This window comes from Sturnira hondurensis, unplaced genomic scaffold (assembly GCF_014824575.4).
Source record: "Sturnira hondurensis isolate 20B ecotype Veracruz unplaced genomic scaffold, ASM1482457v3 Scaffold0008916, whole genome shotgun sequence".
NCBI lineage: Eukaryota > Metazoa > Chordata > Mammalia > Chiroptera > Phyllostomidae > Sturnira > Sturnira hondurensis.
In genome coordinates, this window is record NW_028081547.1 from 1,260,757 (window position 1) to 1,281,311 (window position 20,555).

At 47.2% G+C, this 20,555-nt stretch overlaps 1 protein-coding gene across 3 annotated transcripts in view; it reads right to left on the minus strand.

Annotated features, from left to right (window-relative positions):
• DLG5 (discs large MAGUK scaffold protein 5) overlaps positions 1-20,292 on the minus strand; it is a 127,243-nt gene extending 106,951 nt beyond the window's left edge. For all 3 annotated transcript variants that reach the window (XM_037056371.1, XM_037056372.1, XM_037056370.1), the window contains exon 1: positions 19,746-20,292. In XM_037056371.1, the coding sequence (XP_036912266.1) occupies positions 19,746-20,049 (304 nt within the window). In that variant the 5' untranslated portion in view covers positions 20,050-20,292. The remainder of the gene's footprint in view (positions 1-19,745) is intronic.
• Between the last annotated feature and the right edge of the window lie 263 nt (positions 20,293-20,555).

Consider the following 20,555-nt stretch of genomic DNA (forward strand, 5'->3'; position numbering starts at 1 on the left):
AAGCAGCAGGGCAGAAAAGTGATGTTTTTTTCCTCCCTCGTTTTATTTGTTTCCTTTTATTCCCATTCCCCTTCCCATTCTCCTCCCCCAAGCCCAGAGGTGACCATTCTTTTGTGTTAATCTATTTCTTTGTGTTCTTGCAAAGTGGAGATTTTGTTGTATTAATTCATCAGTACTGCACTACCCCTCTCACTCCACTTCTTACTTTTTCACTGAGCTCTATACTTTATGATCCATGCCACTGCCATGTGTGTCTTGTCACTTGGAATTGCTTCAGGGGACTGCCGGCCTGTGTCCACCACTGCACCCATCAGTTCTCCCAGGGGTGAACACCACCCCAAAGGCACCTCCAGAAACCCGGGCAAGAGCCTGCGGGGGATGGGGCTTCACAAGAGCTCTGCCAAAGGCTCCAGCAGAGCTGCACCCGCAGAGGGGACTGTGTGGATCCCCACACGCCACTATCCACTGACATCATCCAGCTTTCTGGGTCCCTACCAGCTAAGAGGCGGAAACAGAGTTTACTGTGGATTCTTACCAAACCTGCCAGAACCACGCCTGCTAGAACAGCAAGGGAGGTGTTTGCCATAATAAGTTGAGCTGAATGGAAACAACTGCTCATTAATAAGAATCTTCAGCCCTGACCGGTGTGGCTCAGTGGTTTGGGAGTTGTCCCACAAACCAAAAGGTTGTGGGTTCAATTCCTGGTCAGGACACATGCCTGGGTTTTGGGTGCCAGGTCCCCAGTTGGGGTCATGGGAGCCAAATGATCGACTGTTTCTCTACTCAATGTTTCTCTCCCTCTCTTCCTCCCTCCCTTCCCCTCTCTCTAAAAATAAATTTAAAAAAACTTTTTAAAAACGAGTAAGAATCTTCTCAGGGAGATCTCACTGCCTTGAGCTGTCACAGACTGCTGGAGCACAAATATCACACGCTGGCCTGCAAAATGCCACGGCCCCGCCCGCTCCGGTGGGCGGAGGCTCCTCCCCAGGAAGCTGCCGTTCAGGTGGGCGGCAACACAGTGGGGCTCTCAGGCCATTGCACGTCTATTTGCGATCACACGGTCCTGCTACCCGATGACTATTACGCACAGCTCATGCCACATGTGACGGCCATGTGATCTGACAGCACCTGAAGCAGTCTGTACCTGTTCAATGAGTCCCAGCAAGGTCAAATTGCTCTAGAGGTTGCTAAACACTTGCTCAACTCTCTGTGCTAACTTCATCACGGTCCAAAAACCAAGGGCTAGAGACCAACCTTGATCTGCAGACTACACCCTGAGTACAGACTACAGAATGTGGAAACCGACCAACCAACGCCCCCCTGAAAACCAGTTTCATGTGGCACCTAAACGGCCATGGGACTGGGGCTCTAATAACAATACCAGTAACACCTTATGCTTACGTAGTGTTTACTCTCTGCCAGGCATTGCTCTAAACACTTTACAAATAGTAACTCCTTCAATCCCTACCATACGAGGTCCTATTATTATCCTCATTTCCCAGATGAAGAAACCGAGGGACGGAGAGGGAGAGTAACCTGCCCAGGGTCACAGTAAGTAGCAGATTAGGATTTGAACTCAATGCCTGGCTTAGATAGAGACTCTTAACCACTCTACTAAACTGACTCCCACATGACCTGGCCTCCTACACCTGTTCCCTCATTTGTTAACATGGAGTAAGGACTCCCAAAGAGCTGCTGATGAGATCAAATGAGAAATTTAAAACCAAAATCAAGACAAAGCATCCTGTGCAATAAAAACACTGTCCACACAACACACAACTGCCTGCATGCATGTGACCATGTCTCTGCACCACCCGTCCACTTTGATACCAGCTGTGGGCCGGGAATGGTGTCACGGACCCCATCAGAGAGATAAGGATAAGGCTTAGAGAAACTATGTGAGGTGGCCATGAGGACTCATTCCCCATCAGCCACCTTATTCCTCAACCACCCCCTCCTCCTTCACAAAGAGAAGGCCAGCAGACGGGAACTAGTCTCAAGCTGACTCACAGACTCTGGTTTCTAAACAGCCCGGCTATAATTCTCAGACTTGAAAGTTAGCAAAAAGATGTCTTTCCAATCCATCTAATAACTCAAAGAAAGCCAATCAGACATCTCTAGGGATTCTGCAAAGGCCAGCCAGCCTATTTCCCTCACCCCACCTTCCTCTGGCTGCAGCGCCCTCCCCCACATTCCACAGACCACCCCCTACTCCATGCCAACTCTGCAGCTCCTCTCCAGCCCCACGCTCAAGCAACGTCACAGAGACGCAACGTCACAGAGACGCAACGGCAAGGAGAACAACTGGACACTACCGCCAGGCCTGAGCTGTGTCTTCCCGGGGGTTGGTTAGGCTGAACTCATTTTCCCAGGACTTGCTGCATGCTTGCCTCCAGCGGAAGCCTGTACTTCCCACAAAGATCCACTCTTCAGAGAATGGATTCCCTCCCAAATCTCCTCCCGTGTCCTGCACACAGCCTTCACCAGGCCTGCTTCCCCCTCCCCAGCACCCACGCAGCCTTCCAGTCATCTGCCTTCACCCAGCTCAGTGTACAGTGTCTCTGGGTGGCCTCACCTGCTCTGTGTGATCTGGACTGCTGCACACCTGCTCCTACAGGTGTGGGTTTTCCAAAGAGACAATAAAGTCCAAGGGGGCAAGACCTATCTTCTTTTTACCTTTTTGAGCATATTACAGACTTTTGCAACCTAAAGCACGTGCCATTTGTTATAAAACAAAAAATGAAAGATAAGGAATTGAAGTCAATAAGCTAGGCTGATTACTTCTCACAATATAGGCAGAGAGAAAGGCAGCATAGAGCAATCCAAAATGAAAAGCTTTGATGAACAACAGGATGCATACCCCAGCTAAAAGAACAAATCAAACTCAGGATGTTTGGTATGGGTCTACGATATTTATCACAGGTGATGCTAATGTCTGTCTCATCTCTACATACTCAGCACTTAGCAGACCCATGGACCAAGGCATATGCTGGACACATGATGGAGGAGTGGACAGACGAATGGATGGACACAGTAGAAGCTGTATGATCTCATGCAAGAAGACACTGTGACCAGCTCCACTGAATTTTCATCACAAGCCTTAATATGAGGGAGGCTGAGAGAAGAACAAGCTTACATGAAATTCCACAAAGCAAAACTCCATAGAAGGTAAGGAGAGCTGTTCACTGTTTTGTTCTGTCTCCCTGGGCTCATAAAAAGGAGGAGAAAATATGACAGGACTTATAATGGGAGTCTGCCATTTTCTGTCAAAATTTAGGAGACTACACAGGCATAAATGTTCTCACAGCCCCTAAATTCTAAGCTGCTTGAGGTTCAGCTACATACATATGTTTATATATATATATATATATATATTTTTTTTTTTTAATATTTTAATATATAAAGGAATTTTTTTTTTTTTCAGGAAAAAGACCCAGAACCAGNATATATATATATTTTAATATTTTAATATATAAAGGAATTTTTTTTTTTCAGGAAAAAGACCCAGAACCAGCACATTTTGATTTTGTTTACTTTCCTTCTTTTTCCTGGATCTGGTTCCCACTGAGGTTGGCGATGGGGGTGGGCCCCAACTCAGTGTCCTGGGGCCTTTACCCTCTTATCTTTATTCAAGGCTTTTTCCTCTGAGGCAAGAGACTCAGTGGCGTCATTTTCCTGCTTGAACTCTGTCCTGTGACTAAGCAATAAAAAGCCACAGCAGTCAGCCCTGGAAGTTTTTTGCTGTGTCAAATAAGAATGAGACAAGGAGGTACCTCCTGCCAACATCAGACCCATTATCTGACTCAGCACTAAAATCCAGATGTCACAACCTATATTTTGATCCAAACAGTCCCCCTGTGTGGCAGGTTCGCAGAACACATCTGCTGAATGAGTGAATGAATGCTGAGATAAGAAAGGGAGGGGTGTCCAAGGCTCAGGACACTGACTTCACAATAGTGACCTCCACCAGCTGGCCCCAGGCACAGAACAAATGCAGTCTTGATAAAGAAACTGACAAGGACTCCAAAACATGCCCAGTCTCTGAGCAGCTGGCGGCCCTAAGCAAGCTGATGAACATCTCTTGGCCTAGTTTGCCCATCTGCAAAACGTAAATACCAATTAGTGACAAAAGATTTGTTTGAGCGGTCAGGAATGAGAAGCTGTAGCACAGCTTCACAAATTACAATGCCCTGTTACTTACTCTCACTGGAAAGACTGGCGCCTGCAAAAGCCAGGCCCAGATCAGCAAAAACCAGCCAAGGCTCTGGGGACTCCGTGCCCAGCCTGGGGTTGGCAAAGATGCCTTGGAAGGAACCCCAGCATGGGAAGAAACCTTGGACCCTGTGTCCTGCCCACTCTGCCAGAGGCACGCTAGGAGATCCCGGTGGAGTCCCTTTGTGTCTTTGGACTGCTGTTTCTCATTTGTAAAATTCGCAGTTTGGGCAAAATGGTCACTAAGACCCCTTCCAGCTGTGATACATAAGTCTTAAGCTGCTTAAGAAACATAAACAGGAAACTTAAAAAGTTTAGCCAGATGAGAAGAAAAAGAGGTTGCCCTGAATAAGAAGAACAGAGGTTCTGATGAGTATTGAGAAGAGCATTACACTTTTTTTAAAGTATGACTTCTGACATCAAAATATAAAAATCTCACATCACTCACTGCTGGTGAGACGGATTTTCATCACTTTTGCTGAGCAGATTCACAATGGTCAAATGATGTACGAGTGTTGTTTGGGTGTCCCAGGCCACCTTAAGCAGTCAGACACCATTACGGCAAGAAACTTAAAGCTGACTCCGTAAAAGGCCTGAGAGCTACCTGTGAGACAGGCCACACCTGGGAAAACACTGTGGGCACAGAAAACACGCCCTGGCTCTCACTAGCAGCGTGGCAGCAGCAAGGAGTCGCAGGCCATTATCTCTGATGGTGCAGCTTCCCACACAGGCGGCTCCAGCTACCCCACCTGAAGGATGCATGTGGGCAGGGGCTTATTTATGCATCAATGGCTAACAGTTCTCTTATGCAATATAGGTAAGCTAATGACCATACATATTTTTTTAACAATAATTTTTCAAAAAAGGAAACCACTTCCCACTACAAGGGTCTATTTAATGGGGTTTCACTCTGCCCCTTCCCTTACCACAGTCTGGGGAAGAATCGAATGGGTGTTTTTTATATTACTCACATTGTGGTCACTTGTCATTATTGAAAGCATGGTTCATTCAGAAAGGAAACCCACAAAGGTAAACAGAGGAAGCAGATGGAGACGAGAGTATCTGATGGAAACACAGCTGCCACCACTTGCAGTCTATGCGTCCACCTGAGACTCGCCAGCCCAGCTCAGGCAAAGGAAGGTGAGGCTGGGGGCTGGAGAGCAGGTGGAGTGTGGGGGCTCTTGTCTCTCTCAGCATGGGGAGCATATTAAAAGCTTCCAAGCCAGTGATTTTAAGGCTATGTTCTGCAGAACCCTGAAGAACCCTGGGGAACTCTGTGGAAGAGCCTCAGGGAGGCCACAAGGAAAGGGGGAGAGCTCCTAGCCTCCACAACTGATCACCACAGCAGCTCTTTGCCTACTTTACACCCCTGGCTCTCCTGGAAGAGTCCAGGTAAGGAAAGGGGTCCAATCACAAAGGATATTTACCCTTCACATGCTATTTAACTGTTCACAACAGCCCTGCCGGAAAACTGAGGCTGAGGCGGCTTCCGGTCAGGCTTCACAGCCCACTCTCTGAGAACCACCCGGTGCTCACCCCACGTCTAGGTGGACTCTAGGGAAGGAACATCGCCACCTAGGGCAGTCCACTCCGTAGCTGGATGGCACTGACCATTAAAGCAAGTTCATCCTTAAACAAAAGGCCCAGGGAAAGGGAGTATTCGGGTTTATGAAAGAGGCTCAGAGGGCGACGCTAACTAAAGGCCGCATGTGGACCTTATTAAAATCCTGATTCGAACAAACCATCTATAAAAAGACATTTCTTTTTTTTTCTTCTTTTTTCTTTATGTTTTCTTTTTCATCTTGGTATTGACATCTATCAAATACATTTTCTATTCAGCTTGAGATCATCCTGGTTTTTATATGGAAAGTGATTTTATTTTGAAACTTAGGCTGATTTATATTATTTTATGATAAAGACATTTCTGAGACAAGGAAAACTGAGTATCAACTCCCTATCAGAGGACATTGAGTAACTATTAACACTGTTTTTGTAAAACTGGTCTTCTGGCAATGTTTTTTTAAAAAGCCCTAATGTCTTAGAGACACTTCCTTAAGTGTTTTTGAGGGACATGATGTGCTGTCTGCAATTTGTTTTAAAATACTACAGAAAACAAAAGTCGTTGGGAAAGCTGGGTATTTGTTATTATCTTCTCCATCTCTACATATGTTTGAAAAATTTTTAATTGTTGTTCAGTTACAGTTGTCCCCATTTTTTACCCTGACCACCCCCTAACCTCCCATATTCAATCCTCCCCACCCCTTGACTTTGTCCATGGGTCCTGGCTGGTGTGGCTCAGTGGACTGAGTGCCAGCCTGTGAACTGAAGTGTTTGAAAATTTTATACTACAAAGTTTAAAAGGAAATGAGGGGGGAAGAAAGAAAGGCCTTTGCTTAAGTTCAGCTCAATTCTACCTTCCAGTATCTTCCACCAATCAGCCCCTGGTCAGCTTTCCTGGGGTCAAAGTCCACAGCTAGAGAAGACTGCAAGAGGTTTAAGCATCTCAAAGAATCACCATCACGAAACCAGACTTCATCCCTGTCAAGCCACACTGGGGAAACGGAGGCCCAGAGAGGCCACACACACCTTATGTAAGATCGCACAACCAAAAATCTTCTGGCCCAGAATCACATATGCCTACCTAAGTTTAATTTAAAAGAATGGGAAAGTTTAAGGCTTTGGTTCCCCTAGTGAGACAGCTGAGGGAAAATCTGAAAAACAATGGTATATATTAATGTTCCAGTTCCATGCACTAACATTGAACTTTCCCAAAAGTGCATTTCTCAGAACACTGATGTCGCAAAATGCTCAATGAAAAGTGAGTGATTTTGTGGTCAAATCACTCAGGGAAACACTGCATAGTGAATGCACTCTGGCTTACTTGTGTCCTCAGAGGCTCCCAGCAGGGAAGCCCCTGCGACCTGCTCGAACCAGCACTGGTGAAATGCATTTGACCACAGACCCCTTGTATCAAGCAACACCACTGACATCCCACCAAACTAGTATTTAGATGTTTCCTTGGGAAATGCTGACCTAAGCCTTTTGAAAGAAAGTCTTGCCCTAGCCAGTGTGGCTTGGTTGGAGTGTTGTCCTATAAATTAAAGGTTGTAGGTTCGATTCCTGTTATGAGTTCAATCCCTGGTAGAGGAGCATGCAGAAGGCAACCAACTGATGCTTCTCTCCCTCTCTCTCTAAAAAAAATCAATGAAAATATATCCACAGGTGAGGATTAAAAAATAAATAAATATTTTTTTAAAATACTATGCTTTAAGAAGGAAGGAAGGAAGGAAGGAAGGAAGGAAGGAAGGAAAAAAAAGAAAAGAAAAGAAAAGAAAAGAAAAAGAAAAGAATCAAATCTTGACAGCCAGTTACCCTAGATTCCAGACTAAGAAACTAAACCACCCTGAATGGGATAAAGAAGGAAGTGTCTACAAAGCAGAAATAACTAACATACTTCAAGGCCTTTGGGGACAGAGATTTTAGTACTGGAAACCCAGAGGAAATGTGTGAACATCTCTTGGCTGCCAGATATGAATACTGCTGGGATTCAATGGTTAGTAACTTGTGGCCTCAAAAGAGTGAGAGACGACTACTGAAACTTAATTTTTCTTTAAAGCCCAAAGGAACTGTACCGAGACTTTCCAAAATAGGTCTGGAAAAAAATACACAATTTTTAGAAAAAAATGTTAGAACTAAGACTCCAGCCAGACCAAGGGCCCCCAAGTCAAGGTGTTGTGGACAGTATGGATTTCCAACTCAAAACAAACAGTATGATAGTTCCTCCAAAAGCTAGATACTGAACTGCCTCATGAACCATAATTCCCCTCCTGGATGCGCATCCGAAAGGACTGAAAGCAGGATCTTGAAGAGGTGTGTGTACGCCCAGGTTCACTGCAGCATTCTCACAACAGCCGACAGGGAAAAGCAGCCCAAGTGCCCGTTGACAGATGACTGGACAAGCAAAATGTGGTCTACACATGCAATGGAATACTACTCGCCTTAAAAAGGAGGGAAATCCTGCCACATGCTACAACATGGATGAACCTTGAGGACACTGTGGTAAGAGAAATATGCCAGTCACGAAAAGCCAAATACTGTATGATTCCACTCACCTGATGTACCTAGAGCAGTCAAATTCATAAAGACAGAGAGGAGAAGAGGGGCCAGGGGAAGGGGGAAGGAAGAGTTTTTCTCTAACAGATACAGTTTCAGTTTTGCGAGATGAAAGAGCCCTGGAGCCCAGGGGTACAGCAATGTGAGTGTACTTAGTACTATTGAACCCCACACTTAAAAATGGTTAAAGGAGGGAAATTTTATGTCATGTGTTTGTTACCACAATTGAAAATAAAGAAAACAAAATAAAGGAAGGAAATTCTGACATACAACATGGATGAACCTTGAAGACATTATGCTAAATAAAACAAGCCAGACACCAGATGACAAATACTGCCATGCTCCCACTCACGTGAGGTAGTCAGAGTCACATTCAGAGACAGGAAGGGGAGTGATGGTTGCCAAGGGCCAGGAGGAGAAGAGAACAGAGAGTTACTGTTTATTTGTTACAGAGTTTCAGCTTGCAAGATGGTTCTAGTGATGGATGGTAGTGAGAGCTACAACAACGTGAATGGACTTACCACTGAACACTTAAAAATGATGGAGAGAGAAAAGTTCATGTTAATGTACCTTTTGCCACGATTTTATAAAACAGGAAAGAATGGTTCAAACAGTAAATGTTATGCTATGTATACTTTACCACAATTTTTTAAAAGCAAATAGGCTATATGACACTTTATGTGAAATAAACATCGAGATCAACAATCACCCCCCCAATTATCCATTAAGAGAGTTTATATCTGGACAGCTAACATGAAACATTCCAAACATCCCTGTTCAGTTTAAAAGGTTTCTGTAGCACTTTCATGGAACCCTGTCTCAAAAATATCAACAGAGACACACAACTTAGAGATAAACAATCTGCCCCAGGTAAAAAATAAAAAAAGACGCAGTAACTCCCCCCCCAACTCAATCCTACTGAATATTCTTTCCTGCTGAACAAGCTCAACATCCCTCCTGCACAGACCGATAGGCAGCCCAGCCCTCCTACTCTACATCCACTGTGCCTGTGGCTCACATCTCCCCAAGGTTCCAGGACACTACTGAAGAGCACCCTCGCACAGGCCTGCAGAATGCATGGGTGGTTGGAATGAGGTGGTACAAAAAAAACACCTAAGACAAAATATTTCTCCTCCACTGCTTACTTTTTCAGGAAATAGAAAGCCAGAGTGCCAAAAATCACTCAACACTAACACTAAATGAGAAAATAGTAATCATGGTACAGAACAAAAAAAAAACCTTTAGAAATCTACTCCAACCCTACCACCAAGCCTCCCTGGACCCAATGCCACCTTAGAAGGGCTGAGGATCCCATAGGACTGAACACATTCTCAGTGAATACTAAACTTCTGCTGGTTTTACTGCTGTACTGGAAAACACACAAATAAACCAATAAGCCCCAGGTAGTGAAGAAGCTCACCCAATGTCAAGATGTTGCAGTCAGGAGCAGATACCCATCCAAGACCTTATTGAGGACACCAAGCTGACATTCAAATTCTAAGCGCAGAAAAAGAAAAGTTCTCCATCCTACAAAAGGCAATGTGGGTGCTCCGTATGGCTCCTGGCAGCCAGCCCCACAATGCCAGTACCTGATGGGTGACCTTGGGAACTTCAGACACCAATGTCACACCACCTGCTTCCATCACAGACATACTGTGGGTGGTGACATCTGTGTCTGCATCTGGGACTCACTCTAGTTTTCCTGCACTCCCACAGCCTTCTGTCACTGTGAAGTCACCACTTAAGAAACCTGTACATGGGGGTGGAGGGAGGTAGGAGAGGGTGAAGGGGGAATAAATGGCGATGGAAGGAGACTTGACTTGGGGGGGGCGGTGAACACACAATATACAGATGATGTGTTAGAGAATTGTACCCCTGAAATCCATATAGTTTCATTAACCAATGTCACCCCAATAAATTCAATTTTAAAATAATAAGAAAAAAATCCGCATGTACTTCTGAAGAGGACACACACTTATACAGGGTCACACCACTTATTCCACACACAGCTGATTAGTCATCTACTCTACAGAAATTTCTGAACGCCTATCTTGGGCCAAGCTCTATTTTAGGCATTAGAAATACAACAGCAAATTCAGTTCCTGGGGATTACATTCTACTCTTGGTGATCCACAGCCACACAAAAGGCAACCCTGACATCTGTTCGACATGGTTTACCCGGAGTTCTCACACAAGCCTCAGAAATATCAGGAGAATCCCAGACTTCTGGTTCTAAGTCTGGTTCCAGGCTGTACTGCTCACCACACTAACAAATGCTCCTCCTTCTTCCTTCCCACTGATTGTGAAACAGCATAGTAAAGCAGTTATTGCAGAATAGGAGATAAACTCTGAAAGGTTAAATGCTTTGCTCAAAGTTTAAAACCTAGTGAAGTCTTCCCACAACACCCCACTCTAGCAATGACCTCACCTGCTAATTGCATCATCACACGAAGATGAGACCTCACATCATGAAAATCCACCGGCTGTTTTAGTGGTAGGATACCCGTCCCGGTCTTCATCCTCTGGAGAACTGCTTCGCCCCACTCTAAAGAACCACCATGTGGTCCTGGTATGGGACGCCAACACAGCATCCCCCCGCCCAACTCTATTGGTCGGGTCCACTGCTGGGCCAATCTCAGTCCTCTTTCCCTGTCCACAATGATTGAGCCTCACATGGACACATGAGCCTAGTCAGGCCACTTAAAATCCTTCCATGAGATTTCTCTGTCTGGGCTAAGTGGATGGAGCTCCCTTATTCCCTGGTCAAGAGACCGTGAAGATGGAAGCCCATGGAGACAATGTTCCAGGCCCATAGGAAAAAAGTACCACGTTCAGGATCAACCATCCAAAGGCCAGTTTCCCCAATCCATCCCAAGGTTCTGGAATATCATATAATAAATTTCTCTTTTCTGGACTTCTGACCAAGATGGAGGCACAGGTAGATACACACTTTGCCTCCTTGCACAACAACAAATTTAAAAACAAAAAATAACCAGATCTGCCAGAAAATCCAACTGTATGGATGTCTGACAACCAAGGAGTTAAAGAAGAAACATTTGTCCAGACAGGTAGGAGGGGTGGAGATGGCAGCTGGAGCAGAGGGCTTGCAGCAAGACAGCGGCTAGAGGACCGGGGCAGGCAAAGGCTGCAGCTGACCAGGCGGTCCCACATTTGCGTGTGGAGAAACTGAGAGGAAACACTGGGGAGCAAAACAGACTGCAACCCAGGGTTCCAGTGCAGGGAAATGAACCCTCAAGACCTCTGACTGAAAAAACTTGTGAGGGGGACCTGGCTGGTATAGCTCAGTGGATTGAGCATGGACCTGCAAACCAAAGAATCGCAGTTCAATTCCCAGTCAGGGCACGTGCCTGGGTTGCAGGCCAGTTCCCATCAGGGGACGCACGAGAGGCAACCATACGTTGATACTTCTCTCCCTCTCTCCTTCCCTTCCCCTCTAAAGATAAATAGATAATAATCTTAAAAACCAAACAACAACAACAACAAACCTGTGAGGGTTGAAGCAGGAGGAGAAACTCCCAGCCTCACAGGAGAGTTTGCCAGAGACCCACAGGGTCCTAAAACATACACAGAACCACCCACCTGGGAACCTGCACCACAAGTGCCCGATTTGATTGTGGATAGCGGGGGAAGCAACTGAAAGCAAAAGAGAGCCGAGCAACAGGCACTGTTCCCTCTTGGACCCCTCCACATACGGTGTCACAACTGCAGCCAAGTGGGTTGTCCTAGTGAATACCTAAGGCTCCGCCCCTTACTACATAACAGACACACAGGGACAATATAATACGGCGCAAATGAAAGAACAGATCAAAACTCCAGAAAAAAATACAACAAAGTGATGAAAAGGTAGCCACACTATCAGATGCACAGTTCAAAAGACTGGTAATCAGGATGCTCACAGAATTGATTGAGTATGGTCACAAAATAGAGGGAAAAGTGAAGGCTATGCCAAGTGAAATAAAGGAAAATGTACAAGGAACCAACAATGAAGGGAAGGAAACCAGGACTCAAATCAATAGTTTAGAGCAGAAGGAAGAAATAAACAGTCAACCAGAAAAGACAAAGAAACAAAAATTCAAAAAAATGGAGAAGCTTAGGAACCTCTGGGACAACTTTAAATGTTCCAATGTCGGACTTCCGCCAAGATGGAGGCATAGGTGGAAACACTGTGCCTTCTCCCACAACCAGGTTTGAATACAACTAAGGTTTGGAGAACAAAGAGAATTATACGGAAGTCCGACTACATCTAACCGTTTAACGGGGATGGTAAGAGGGGCGGAGCCAGCAGCGAGCAGGGTCGGGCAGGAAAGATCCCCCGACCCAGGCGCGTTGGCAGCCCGGACCCAGTCAGGGTGTGGGGCAGACTGACCTTGGTCGCACATTCGCGAACAGTGAGACGGACCACGCAGGCCCCAGGGGGCGAGGGCTGACGGCGGTGGCACACTCGAGTGTAGTAGGACCAAACTCCTGGGCCCGGTGACGGTGGCAGTTGCCCCACCTGTGGGAGCAGCGGCGGCAGGCGGCAGGCGGGACGCCATTGCTTCTCTTTGACCCCGCCCCCACATACAACGTCACAACCCAGCGACTTAGTTGCCCTGCTCTAGTGAACACCTTAGGGCTCCAATCCTGCTACGGAACAGGCATGAACAGTCCAAAAGATGGCGCAAGAAGAACTCAAAGTCCCAGAGCCAATAACTCTCAGCGACTGAGAAATTGCCAGCCTCTCAGAAGCACAATTCAAGACACTGTTTATCAGGATGCTCACAGAACTGGTTGATTATAGTCACAAATTAGAGGAACATACGAAGGCTAAACTAATTGAAATGAAGGGAAATGCACAGGAAACCAATAGTGATGGAAAGGAAACTGGGACTCGAATCAATGGAATGGACCAGAAGGAAGAACGAAACATCCAACCAGAAAGGAATGAAGAAATGAGAATTCAAAAAAATGAGAGGCTTAGGAACCTCCAGGACATCTTTAAACGTTCCAACATCCGGATTATAGGGGTACCAAAAGGGGGAAAGAAACAGCCACGAGTGGAAAACGTATTTGAACACATAATAAAGGAGAACTTCCCCAGTCTGGCAAAGGAAATAGACTTCCAGGAAATCCAGGAAGTTCAGAGAGTCCCAAAGAAGTTGGACCCAAGAAGGAACACACCAAGGCACATCATAATTACATTAGCCAAGACTAAAATGAAGGAGAGAATCCTAGAAGCAGCAAGGGATAAGGGGACAGTCACCTACAAAGGAGTACCCATCAGACTGTCAGCGGATTTCTCAAAAGAGACCTTACAGGCAAGAAGGGGCTGGAAAGAAGTATTCCAAGTCATGAAATCCAAAGACCTACAGCCAAGATTGCTTTATCCAGCAAAACTTTCATTTAGAATGGAAGGACAGATAAAATGCTTCTCAGATAAGGTCAAGCTAAAGTAGTTCATCATCACCAAGCCCTTATTATATGAAATGCTAAAGGGACTTATATAAGAAAAAGAAGATGAAAAATATTAACAGTGAAAGGACAGCAAACTCACAGTTATCAACAACCACACCTAAAACAAAAGCAAACCAGGAGGACAGCTAGATCAGGAGTGGAACCATAGAAATTAAGAACACATGGAGGGTTAGCAACAGGGGGGTGGGAGGAGGAGAAGAGGGGAGAAGGCACAGAAAATAGCATAGAGGGTAGGTAGAAAATAGATGGGGGGAGGGCGAGAATAGTGGGGGAAATATGGAATCTAAGGAACTTGAGACACGTGGTTATAAACTAAGGGGGGAGAATGGTGGGGGAGGGGGTGTGCGGGTGGAGGGAAGGGGGGAATGGAACAACTGTAATGCTATAATCAATAAAATATATTTTAAATAAATAAATAAATAAATAAATAAATGTTCCAATGTCAGAATCACAGGGGTGCCAGGAGGAGAAAAGAAAGAGCAAGGAACTGAACACTTATTTTACAACATAATGAAGGAGAATTTCTCGAATCTGTTAAAGGAAATAGACTTCCAGGAAGTCCAAGCAGCTCAGAGAATCCCAAAATGTTGGACCCAAGGAAGCACACACTAAAGCACATAATTAAAAGATTATCCATGATAATCTTGGATAATCCACATATCCAAGATTAAAGATAAGGAGAGAATCTTAAAAACATCAAGAGAAAAGGAGACAGTTACCTACAAAGGAGTTTCCATAAGACCATCAGCTGATTTCTCCAAAGAGACCTTGCAGGCAAGAAGGGGCTGGAAAGAAGTATTCAAAGTCATGAAAGGCAAAGACGTACACCAAGGTTACTATATCCTACAAAGCTTTCACTTACAATGGAAGGGCAGATAAAGTGCTTCCCAGATAAGGTCAAGTTAAAGGGGTTCATCATCACCAAGCACTTATCACACGAAATGTTAAAGGGACTTATCTAAGAAAAAGAAGATCAAAAATAAGAACAGTAAAATGACAACAAACTCACAACTATCAACAACCAAACCTACAAAAAACAAAACAAACTAAGCAAACAACTAGAAGAGCAATAGAACCACAGAGATGGAGACCACATGGAGAGTTATCAGCAGGGAGGTGGAGGTGGGAAAATGGGGGAAAAGGTACAGGGGATGAGAAACATAAATGGTAGGTACAAACGAGACAGGGGGAGGTTAAGAAAAGTATGGGAAATGGAGAAGTCGAAGAACTTGTATGTATAATCCATGGGCATGAACTAAGATGGGGGAATGCTGGTCGGAGGGGTGGTGTTGGGAGGAGGGGAACACAGAGGGGAAACAGTGGGACAACTAACTATAATAGCATAAAATAAAATCAATAATCAATAAAATATATGGATAAACAAATAAATAAATAGATTCCTCTCTTCCGACTACTATGGTGTAGGCTGCATTTCTGTCATTTGTGATCATCTGCCTTTCTCTTAGAAAACTCTTCTCAATTATTACATCCAAGTTCCTCCACCCCTTCCTCTCCAGTAACACAATTAAAAGAAAAACTACAATGGTTGAAACTTTTACTTAGGTCACTGTCCCTGCTGACCCTCCAGGACAAAGTAGATGAAGAAAAGGAGGCTGGTACCTAAGAGAGCAGGAAGAGAACAAAAGGCCCAGGTAACCCCTGATGAATAATAAATAATCCACACCTGACAATCAGCAGCCAACTGCACTCGTCCTACTGGAAAAACCTGGCAGGGCTATTCCTCTTGAAAAAATTCCCTCAGCTTTCACTTCTGACAGTGTACAATGCCTACATTCCAAGAGATAGCCAAACCCCTCACTCAGCTAGCCATTGTGGCCCTCCAGACTACCGTTGCATCCCTATCCAACTAGAGCCAATGCCAATGCCCTGCTCTACCCGGGCTGGCCTAATTCTGCAACCTGAAAACACACTGCTCCTCTCATGGCTAGGCCTACTGCCCAGAATGTCCTCCTCCTTTCCCTATGCATTTTCAGTGCCCTTTCCACACCCATTTCAAGGTCCAGTCCCTCCACAAAGTCTTCCTCAGCTTCTCCAGCAGATGCTGCTGTCTCCATTGCCTTAACTCGGGTGAAGCTGAGTCAGCCGGCTCACTATATGAAACTAAAGAAAAGGTACAGAGGGAACGAGAAGCAAACATTCAGCTCTGAGCGCATTAGAGGGGCCAGTGGGCAACTGCCACGTTCTGCCACCTCTGCCCCACAAGAAAAGCCTGACATAAAATGGTTTGGGGAGCCCTCCACGTTTAGATGGTAATTAGAGCCCCTAGGGGTGGACGAGAGTATTTGGGAAAAGCCTGTAGTCACCGAGCTTTAAAAGGAGGAAAAAGCCTGCTTGCCGTGTATTACTCAATTGATCTGTCTCCTAATGTCACTCTCCTAAGTGTCCCATTCCCCCGACTAGGCAGTGAGCTGCAGGTTGGAATTACATCCTACACACCCCGTCTCTGTCTGCACCCCAGTCCCACATGGCCTGAGCACAGAACCAAGCACTTCAGTCCTCCCTGGTCACAGTCTGCCCTCCCAGGGGCTGAGGCAGGCAGTGTGGCATCCTTAGCGCCATCTCACAGATGAAGACACTGAGGCTCACAGCCAGGAAGGGGCTCTCAGGTACAGGCAGTGGAGGTTCTTCAAGTGAAAAAAAAACAGATGTTAGTAACTTAATCAAAGAGAAAAAACAAAGGACTGTGTGGCTTCGGAGTGAAGAAACAAGATCCTGGTACAACTGTGGAAAAAACCCTAGAGACCTGAGCCACTGAGAAGAAAACAACGGTTCTCTCCTATCTCTACCCTGGGAGGGGGTTGCAGAGAGAATCACTTCCTCCTTACAGATCCATGTATGGGGACGAGAAAAGTCTACGTAATTCCACAATGCAGGAAAAGGCCTGACATTACAGTGGGAGGGCCTAATCAGGTGTTAGAAAAATTGTGCCCCACACAGAATCAGGAGCATGTGCTTCTCCTTGACTCCAGCTCCTCTGTGCCCTGCAACTTCTGGCCTGTCTTCACACCTCACAGGTAAGGTCACAAAACCCAGCACAATACAGGGAAGGAATCACTCACTCCTCTCACTGGGGTCGCCACAGAATTAAGTGAGACAGTAAAGCACATGGTTAAGATATAGCACGCTGAACGACAATGTACTGTCAATCCTGACACAGGAGTACCCCTGCCCCCCCAAAATAAAACAACACCATTGTCTTAGGCACCTTCATACTCCCAGCCTAAACTTGGTGGGTTATGAATGTCCAGGGTTCTAACTGAGCATGAGCAGAACAGATGGGCTTGGTGTGTTCACCCATCCAGTACCATCTAAGCGAGCTTCCTCCCAATTCCAGGCCCCATGTGAGGGGCTGCCAGATATTTACCTGTGGCACAGCAAACTCCCATCGCATACAAGTGCCAGGGAGGGGATGAGCATTCTGACCCACGAAGGATGTGGAATTCGCCAAGAAAGCCCATAACTGGGTGATGGCAGCACCTCCGATGTAGAGATGTTGATAAAGAGGCCTCCCCTTGATGCTTTGGATCCTTAGAAAGCCAACTGGTTCCTGTCTCTGGATCCCACAAGGTCCTTGTACTAAGGCCAACTTGTGGGTAGAGCTGTGGACCTGCATGCAATGTGGAAACTGCTGGGAGAGCAAGAAGACAGAACCCAGTGCTAGATTTCCCTGACTCTGCCTCCTGGGGAATGAGATAGGTGCATTCATCCTTTTCATGCACTGAGCTTTCTCCCATAAGAAGGGCTCTCTAGCTAAAAGAAAAAAATTGGAAAATCACCCCACAGTAAGTCACCCATTACAAAGACCTCAACACTCTGTTGTTTACTTGTACATCACATCACTTCTCCCCAGAAGCTCTAGATGGCATCTTGCCACAACAAATACTACCCTGTATTTTTTCTGAAATATTAACTGAACTTAACTTCCCCTTGAAAATTATTTTTTTGAGAATGTAGTAACCCTCTGCAAGGCTACAGAACTCTGCATTGTAGTAAAATGAGGGCCTGAAATCACTATCCTTGGGAATAAAATCCAAATTCCATTCCTTCCTCAGAGGTCAGGACCAGCTCCTAGAACTCTGGCCCTGCAGGGCCCCATCTTCTCCTCCAGGCAAGGAAAGGGGGAGGACCTAATTAATGGCAATTCACCCATCTATTCCAGAGATTAAAACTAGTGCTAACTCAAACACACCCCAACAGGATTTAGTCTACACTCTAACTTCTATGCTTCCTTGATAAAGCTCCTCCTTCAAAGACAGATAAATGGACAGACTGACTTCTGGCCTGTCTTCACACCTCACAGATAATGTCACACAATCCAGTGCAATGCAGGAAAGACATCACTCATGTTCCTGGGGTTGCCATAGAATTAAGTGAGAGAGTAAAGCATGTGGTAAGATACAATATGATGAAAGATAAAAGGCAATTAAAAAGAAAAAAAATTACCCCACTGACATTTCCCTCCATCCTTATCCATCTTTGTATCTTCAAAAGCACCATCCTGAGAGAGGACTTGATCTGCCCAGAAACTTAGATATGATCATAATAGGGGGGCCAGAACACTGGCAGGAAGAAGTGTAAATGCTGGAGTGTCACAAACCCAAAGAGAAGACAAAAGAGCCACCAAATAAAATGATGTGCCGAGTGGCCAGCAGTTTAGTCTCTCTGTACGTCAGTTTCCTCCACTATAAAAAGTGAGGTGGAGAGGGTCAATATACATCAAAGGTGTTACCGAGAGCACCTTATAAAATCATCGGCTTAATCGTGAGGCTTTTAACAGCCATATAAACGGTCTCATCAGCCTTTGGCCTATACGTTCCTAAAGACAGTTTGTCAGCCGTCTAGGTTTACTCTTAAAATAAAGACAAGACATGGAAACGGTAGCACTCACCGCTTCCTGGCTCTGAACGTGTTAAATAAAACAGTAGGTCATAATTGAAAACTGGTGTCCAATACTTTGAGCATTTTAACCACTTCAAGGCAGAGTTTTCCCTCTGGCAAGGTAAGAATAATAGCTCACAGAGTAGTAACAATTAAATGTGATAAACCAGAGTGCCTGCCACAACAGTAAGTGCCTAATAAATGCTCATTCTCTTCTTTCCTCAGTGCTAAACCCTCCTGGAGCTTCCTTGCCCGAAAGACTGGCCTTCCACACTCCTCAACCTGGCCAGTCCAAGCCAACCACTGGTCACAAACTCCCAGCATAACCTCCATGCACAAAAACTCACAAATCCGTCACCCCACCCCCACCCCAGGGAACTGGCCACAGTTCTTCCTTCCTCACACAGCTCAGCACGGTCAGGGAGGGATCCGAGCCCCAGCAGCCACTACTAGGATTTTCCCATGGTGCAACGCAACTTCCCCAAGTTTTCCGGGCCCACAGTTTCCAAAGAAACCTAGCAGGCATTGTGCATAATCAACCACAAGTCTGGGCTAGCGAACAGACTGAGATCTGGGCAGAGGGAGAGGGGAGAGCCCGAAAGTGAAAAGGCACCCGTGGTCCTGAAACCAGGTGGCAGGGACCAAAATTCAGGTCCTGAGCTAGGTTCCATGCTTCTCTACCGTACCACTGATTAAAGGCTAACAGAGGCTCTCAAAGAGCTGGTGGTGAGTGGTGAAGAGCCTTAGAAATGCGCCTGACAGACATCCCTCAGCGGTCCCCGGAGGCTGGACCTGGCTGGACCTGGCACCAGGGAGTCAAGGCCTGCAGTGCCGGGTATTGTTCACAGCGGCGGCGAGGCTGGCGGAGGAGGTGTGAAATAAAGGTCCGCGCGTCGCCCCTTCCCCACGCGAGCTAAAGGAGGAAAGGTCGTCCCTGTGGCCAGCAGCGGGGAGAGGAGTGGCCCTCCCGAGTTCCCCCTCCGCGAGCAGGAGAGAGAAGTCCTGGGAGGCAGGTCCGAGAGGCTGGGCGAGGGTCCGACACTCACCGGCGCCCTCGGCGGGCTGCGGCGGGCCGACGACGCCGTTCAGGTAGAGAATAGGCAGCAGGTGAGGCTGCGTCTTCTCCAGCGCCGCGCGCAGGTCCTGGAAGTGGTCCCGCTCCTTGGTCAGGAGCAGCTTGAGCAGCAGCTCTGCCTTGGTGCCTCCCGCCTCCTCGTCCAGCTGCCGCCGCTCGCCGGGGCTCAGCGCTCCCGCGGCCTCCAGTAGTCCGAGCACGGCCTCCACCTCGGTCATGGCCTGGGCCAGGCTCTGCTGACACTGGGAGAGCAGCTCCCGGCGCTGGGGCTCCATGGTGGCGGGCCGCCCCGCCCCGCCGGACGGCTCCGGGGCTCCCGAGGGGCCCCGCGGCGCCTCGGGGCGGCGAGCGCCTGGCTGCAGCCCTAGCGCGCCGGGAGCCGTGAGGCGGCGGGGTCCATGAGCCGGGGGTCCTGGGTGGGCTGGGGGCCCGGGCGGCGGGCGGCGCTCAGTTGCGGCCGCCTCCCGGGCTCAGGAGCGCAGCCATGTTGGCTGCGGCGGCGGCGGCGGGACTGGAGGAGGAGGAGGAGGAGGAGGAGACGGAGGAGGAGGCGGAGGTGGGGACGGCGGCCGGGGCGCGCCCCGAGGCCGGGCTCCAGCTGGGTATGCTCCCCCTCCCCCTCCGCGCGCGCCGCCGGTCGCTCTCTCCGGGCCCCGGGAGAAACTCGCCCCGACACCCTGGTCCCCGCTCCGCGCCCTAAACCAGATCCCAATTCCAAGCGGAAAGTGTCCCGGGTAGGGTGCGCCAGGCCCCCGACGGCTCAGCCCGGCCCGTGAGCCCC